Source organism: Pollicipes pollicipes, unplaced genomic scaffold (genome assembly GCF_011947565.3).
Source record: "Pollicipes pollicipes isolate AB1234 unplaced genomic scaffold, Ppol_2.1 Scaffold_6052;HRSCAF=7182_pilon_pilon_pilon, whole genome shotgun sequence".
NCBI classification, from domain to species: domain Eukaryota; kingdom Metazoa; phylum Arthropoda; class Thecostraca; order Pollicipedomorpha; family Pollicipedidae; genus Pollicipes; species Pollicipes pollicipes.
In genome coordinates, this window is record NW_023596805.1 from 16,348,399 (window position 1) to 16,354,946 (window position 6,548).

The 6,548-nt window shown below is 54.0% G+C and overlaps 1 protein-coding gene across 1 annotated transcript; it reads right to left on the reverse strand.

Moving 5' to 3' along the window:
• Window positions 1-1,669: 1,669 nt before the first annotated feature.
• On the reverse strand, window positions 1,670-5,079 carry LOC119104820 (keratin-associated protein 6-2). Its single transcript, XM_037228537.1, has 5 exons — window positions 5,025-5,079; window positions 4,034-4,131; window positions 2,954-3,046; window positions 2,400-2,567; window positions 1,670-2,202 (listed from the first exon to the last, which is right to left on the reverse strand). Exons 1-5 carry the CDS (start codon window positions 5,031-5,033, stop codon window positions 1,968-1,970), a joined length of 603 nt encoding a protein of 200 aa, XP_037084432.1. The 5' UTR covers window positions 5,034-5,079; the 3' UTR covers window positions 1,670-1,967.
• Between the last annotated feature and the right edge of the window lie 1,469 nt (window positions 5,080-6,548).

Below are 6,548 nucleotides of genomic sequence, written 5' to 3' on the forward strand. Positions count from 1 at the left end.
GCAATAAACGACAGAAGAAGAATAGGAAACTCAATACAAACAGATGAGAGAAAGACGTACCTAGGACCAGTCCTTCACTGAAAGGGAGCGCTCCACATTTGTGCTGTGTTTTGAACTGAAATGGCCACATTGAAGATGATTTGATATAGTTTTTAGCCTTGTCCTTCTTAAAATTAAGCCCCTTTAGTTTCTGAGCTACACGTCCGCTAAGCTGTGCAGACTACTTCGAGAAGACTATTCCAATGTCACCTAGGCATCCATGACGCCTTAATAATGCCATTTAAATTTTGTCATTTTATTAACCAAGCGACGATCATGGCCAAGTCAAATCATGAGCGCGATTTCCAGATAAAATGACCGTCAATTGGCTCCCAATCAATGTTGTGAAGTTACAAGGACGTAATGAAACCATGACGTATTGAGCAGCATATTTGCTAAACAAAAAAAACTCGTGTTGTCTCGAGTGATCTTTTCTATTTAAAAGTATACCAATAGTTATAAGCAAGCTTTTTCATCATATCTGATGCTTGCTTCAATATCTGCAAACGTGGAACATTCCCAAGAGTCAAGCACATGCTCGTTCAGAACCATAAACGCCGTGACCCAGTTCTGTAGATTGAGTTCGGACCTGACCAGTAAAGAATGTCTAGACCCAACGGCAAAATACGGCAAAAAGCGTATTTCTCCGGATTTATTTTTTTCTCTTCCTCCAAGCTTGGGAAGGGCTGAAGCCTCTCCAACTAATTAGTAAACTACACCTGGTGGAAACGCGGCTCCTGAGGATAAGCTGCAGATGCAGGTGTCACACATGCAAGTGCACAATGCACACAGATGCCCATGAACCGTTGCAGTTGGATAGGGTCCAAGCTGTGCCTCTAAACGGCAACGGTGTGCCATGGCTCAGGCCAACTAACCCAACCCGCCCCATCTTTCTTCTTGCCCTGGGACGTTGACGCGACTTTTGAAAAAATAGTCACGTGATCCGTTCAGGTCAGCTTACTAAACTCAGTAAGATCGAATCAAACCTTTAACAGTCCCCCCCCCCCCCCACCCAAATCCTCACGTGATCCGTTTAGGTCAACTTACTAAGCTCAATACGATCGAATCAAACCTTTAACAGTCCCCCCCCCCCCACCCAAATCCTCACGTGATCCGTTCAGGTCAACTTACTAAACTCAATACAATCGAATCAAACCTTTAACAGTCACCCCACCCAAATCCTCACGTGATCCGTTTAGGTCAACTTACTAAGCTCAATACGATCGAATCAAACCTTTAACAGTCCTCCACCCAAATCCTCACGTGATTCGTTCAGGTCAACTTACTAAGCTCAATACAAACGAATCAAACCTTTGACAGTCCCCGAAATCCTCCCGGGATCCGTTTAGGTCAACTTACTAAGCTCAATACGATCGAATCAAACCTTTAACAATCCCTTCCCCCAAATCCCCACGTGATCCGTTCAGGTCAACTTATTAAACTCAGTACGATCGAATCAAAGCTTTAACAGCCCGCCCCTCCCCCCCCCCCAAAAATCAAGGGGCGGGATTTGAAGCCGATGATAGCAGAGCGGTTTGCTTTGTGACCCGATCGCACGAGCCATGTAGTCTTCTTGAACCTCTCCTTCGTATCCAGGCAGGAAAAAGCACTCCATTTGCAAATACACGTGTATTGTTATGCACTGCCCTCAGGCACTGCAATCGACACGAGCATAAATAAATCAAGCTGGAAAGACTGGGTCTAACGCGGACGAGTGTCCCGCTGTCCTGCACAATACTGGCAGGTCAGGACAGGTCAGGACCTGAACCGACCCCAGGTGGTCAGAAGAGTGACCGCCGACCAGGAGGGGTCTGCGAGCACGTCGAGCGGCGACAGCTGGCCTCTCCGAGTCACGTGACCCGGTGCGGACCGGCTGCAGGCCGGCGACTGGGCGGCGCCGCGGAGACCGCAGTGCCGATGGGGCTGGTCTAGTGACCGTAGCCGTAGGGCGCAGAGTAGCCGTAGCTACGAGAGTACGAGTACGCCGGGGCGCCGTATCCATAGCCTCCGTATCCGTAGTTGCCGTGGCCATAGCCAGAGCCGTAGCCAGAGCCGTAGCCGCCATAGCCGTAGCCAGAGCCATAGCCACCGTGTCCGTAGCCACCGTGACCGTAGCCGCTGTGACCGTAGCCAGAGTAACCGCCGTAGCCAGAGTAGCCATGTCTGAAAAGACATCTGAATGAGAGCAAATGGTGCGTGCATTTTGATGCCTTAAGTTACTTGCTCTGCATTGGCAGCACAGCCTCGACAAAATCAGGTCAAGCATCGAGACCAAAAAGATGGCACTGCACAAAGACCGCAATCACTTCGCTCAGAACTTATTGCCGTGTGCATTGTTATGACTGCACCCATGCCCGTACCCGTATCCGCTGCCGTATCCGTTGCCATAGCCGTAGCCATAGCTGGGAGCTGAATAGCCGTAGCTCTTGACGTAACCATGGCTGTAGCTCGGCTTGCTGTAGCCGTAGCTGCCTCCGTAGCCGCTACCGTAGCCGCCGTAGCCGCCGTAGCTCTTTCCATAGCCAGAGCTGGGAAATGGGTAGCAAAACGTAAGCTCAGGCAGTCCAACGCGGGAAAGTGTGAATTTGGCCGCACAAATTACATGAAGTTTGATTGTTAAGAGCGCACTTCGCAGGCGTGCGCTCTCAATGCAGACTGGGAATTGACGGCAGGAGACCCGCCATTCACAGATGTCATGTTCATTAATGATGTCAAACGGCTGGCAATTATGTTTGCAGCGTGGCTCTTACCGTTTCTTGTTGAGTAACGGCTGCAGTCCTATATTTTGCAGCCTTTGTATGTTCGTTGTGATGCACGGTGTGACGTTTATGGCTCAACAGAAGCATTGGTAGTGAAAACAGATGTGATGAAGGTAATGCCAAACCCACTACTGGCGTTCTCCGCTTTGGCCCACCTGCCATGACCGTATCCGTAGCTGGGCTTGCTGTAGGTCTTGCTGTACGAGTGGCTGTAACTGGGGGCGTAGCCGTACCCACCACCGTACGATCTGCAGCAGACCGAGGTAGACGATCAGACGAGGTAGACGAGGTAGATGGGCACACGCTGAGGCCTTCCCGGCCCCCTTGCATGTGTGGTTGCTGGGGCAATATTTGAAATAAACCACATTTGAAGATTTTTGCCTTCGCAGAATCAGGGGACGTTAAGTGCAGGATTTTGCTGTGACCGCTTTGTCATAAGCATCTAGGTGTGACCACGGTCATCTACCGCGCACGACTGATCGCCTCGTCATGTTCTTGGCAATGTCTCACTTTGTATTTAGCAGTAAGCGCACGTTAGGGAATGCTCTCGCCTCTCAGCACCAATGCGTCTTCATCCCGCTGAGCCAAGGTGGGCTTCAAAACCTCGGTGCGCCGCCAGCAACGCGCTCCGCCAGCAGCCCTGCCTCCCCCGGAGGCCCCTGGCCCGAGCCGAGGCCACGTGACCGTCGGAGTAGGTCATTCATTACCAGCGCAGCGATGCCGGCGGCTCGGGGCTGTTGGTCTCGGTCGGCTGGTGCCGAGACCAAGAACCAAGAAAACACACACACACGCACACACACACACACACACACACACACACACACACACACACACACACCACACACACACCGCGCACACACACACACACACACACACACACACACCACACACACACACACACACACACACACACACACACACACACACACACACACACACACATCAGCTGTAGATAAGTGGTGTGCCATGCCCGACAGCCAAGCACGTTCCTGATGTTTTATTTCTCATGAGATGTTTACAATTACGTTCCCAGTTTCCATGGTGCTGTGGTGACTTATTGAGCACAGGCCACTGTCACTTCCCTGAACCAAGCTGTAATGGAACAAAACGCATCGTAAATGGTACTTTGCTATGGCAACGCTTTCAGTGCCTCTAGTCAACGAATGGGTAAAGAGTTTGTAAGCAAGCCAATGGCTGGCGCTCGGGGCGAGTCTGTCTGGGAGGCCGGGACTTACCCGTGACCGTAGGAGGAGACCTGGTGCGAGCCCTCGGCCTTCAGGTCCTCCTTCTCAGCGGCGCTGGCCACCGCGGCCAGCAACACAACGGCGAAGAACTGTGGGTCACGTCAGGTCACCGGTGAACGCGGGTCACAAGGGCCATATGCCATCTGTGTTTGCAAAATAATAAGTCGCCTGGGCCGCGAAAGGTCAGATGAGCTGAGCGTAAAGGGGTCACAGGTCAACTGGTCTTAAAACAGATCACTGCCTACCGAAGACGAGACGAAGAACGAGCATCTCTGTAAAGTAATATTGCTAGGAGGAAGGTAAGAACATTGCTGAAAATGAAGGAGAACTCTAGTTGCAGGCGACTGCCAATAATTTACAACAAGCTATTGTGGTTTCTTCGGCAAGTCGCTCCATTAACCAACGGAACTTCTAACTCTAACATTTTCGCAAAATTTGATGGCATGCTCCTATGCGCAACATGACTTTTCCAGCCGCTCCACAACCATTCTCAGTGACTTAACTTAGAGTTCCAGGCTTAAAAGTGCAAACTGGCTCCAACTTCAACATAAAAAAGACATGACTGATGTAGCTGTTGCAATTTTGTCGAATCATCGCTTCAGTTACCCTTTGTATTAACTTAATGTCATAAAAGTAGAGAGGAAGCATCGCCTTATCTAGCATTAGTAATAGGCATGATGAATTCAAACAACAATTTCGACGGAATATGTCTGAAGACAACTTAATTGCGTTGAATCAACAAAAGTTGACATGAAATGCAGCATTGCATCGGTATCTTAGAATCCCTCAACAAATATATCAGAGCAATAGCCAGATGGAAATGAATCATCCGTGTGTGTCTTAAATGACGCCCGGACCATTACACTACGAGCACAACACGGGCGACACCACCACGGTCACCACCACCACCACCACCACCACTGTAGCAGGCACCAGCCTAGCTCTAGTCACGGGGGGCACATGCCGTGCCACACTGCTGTACCTGTTTCATGTCTGCGGCTGTGGGGGGCTCTGTGTGTTGCTGAGGCTCCGGTGACGGCTTTATACTGGTGAGGAGGAGACGCGGCCCTGGCTGCCGGCCCGCCTTTCACTGGCACGCGCCGGCCACACACACACACACACACACCGCCCGAAGGTTAATCGCTCCACGCAGGGCGGACTCCGCGGGGCGCCGCTGGCACACCCCCTGCTGGCTCTGGGTCATGAGACGGTACCCCCCCCCTGCCACTGGCACACCCCCTCCCTGCCACTGCCCCCCCCCCCCCTCCCTGGCTCTGGCACACCCCCCTCCTGGCTCTGGGTCATGAGACGGTACCCCCCCTGCCACTGGCACACCCCCTCCTGGCTCTGGGTCATGAGACGGTACCCCCCCCCTGCCACTGGCACACCCCCTCCCTGCCACTGCCCCCCCCCCCCCTCCTGGCTCTGGCACACCCCCTCCTGGCTCTGGGTCATGAGACGGTACCCCTCTGTCACTGGCACACCCCCTGCTGGCTCTGGGTCATGAGACGGTACCCTCCCTGCCCTCCCCCTCCTGGTTCTGGGTCATGGGACAGTACCCTCCCTGCCCTCCCCCTCCTGGTTCTGGGTCATGGGACGGTACCCTCCCTGCCCTCCCCCTCCTGGTTCTGGGTCATGGGACAGTACCCTTCCTGCCCTCCCCCCTCCTGGCTCTGGGTCACGGGAGGGCACCCTCCCTGCCCTCCCCCCTCCTGGCTCTGGGTCACGGGAAGGTACCCTCCATGCCCTCCCCCCTGGCTCTGGGCCATGGGACGGTACCCTCCCTGCCCTCCCCCTCCTGGCTCTGGGTCATGAGACGGTACCCCTCCCTGCCCTCCCCCTCCTGGTTCTGGGTCATGGGACGGTACCCTCCCTGCCCTCCCCCTCCTGGTTCTGGGTCATGGGACAGTACCCTCCCTGCCCTCCTCCCTCCTGGCTCTGGGTCACGGGAAGGTACCCTCCCTGCCCTCCCCCTCCTGGCTCTGGGTCAGGGGCCGCTACCCTTCCTGCCCCACCCGCTCGAGGGTCTGGCTCTGGGTCAGGGACCGGTCTCTTTTCTCCCCCCCCCCCCTCCCTCCTGGGTCCGGCTCTGGGTCAGATGTCCTCTCCCTGCTCTTGCCCTGAGCCTGGTTCTTGGTCAGGGGCTGGTCCCCCTCGTCGTTGCCGTCCCGGTCTTCCCCTTGGGTACTTCCCATGGGTCCATCCCCGAGCCAGGAGCGGGTCTGAAGGTATTATCGTGGCGTGCGCACTGAGAACTGCTGCCTCAGACGTCTCTGTGCCTGACAGGTGGGGCTCGTCTGGGGACAGGCTACAGCTATGAGGACTGTGGTGAAGATCTTCGGTAGGACTCGGCCAACTGTCTACGGTCTCGATCGACGTCGGTTAGATGCTGCTACGTTGGAGGATTTCTTTTCTCCACGCATTGAAAGAAAAACGACCCGATACTATACTTCCATGGTATCGCTCACCGAAGCATTGTGCCTTGCTATCGGTATATTTTGCCTAC

What these genes read in the sequence shown, in the direction of transcription:
- LOC119104820 (XM_037228537.1), bottom strand. An exon ending in TACGGATACGGTCATGGCAG is followed by an intron (nt 2,568 to 2,953) that starts GTGGGCCAAAGC and finishes CCCATTTCCCAG; the next exon opens with CTCTGGCTATGGAAAGAGCT. An exon ending in GGATACGGCAGCGGATACGG is followed by an intron (nt 2,203 to 2,399) that starts GTACGGGCATGG and finishes ATGTCTTTTCAG; the next exon opens with ACATGGCTACTCTGGCTACG.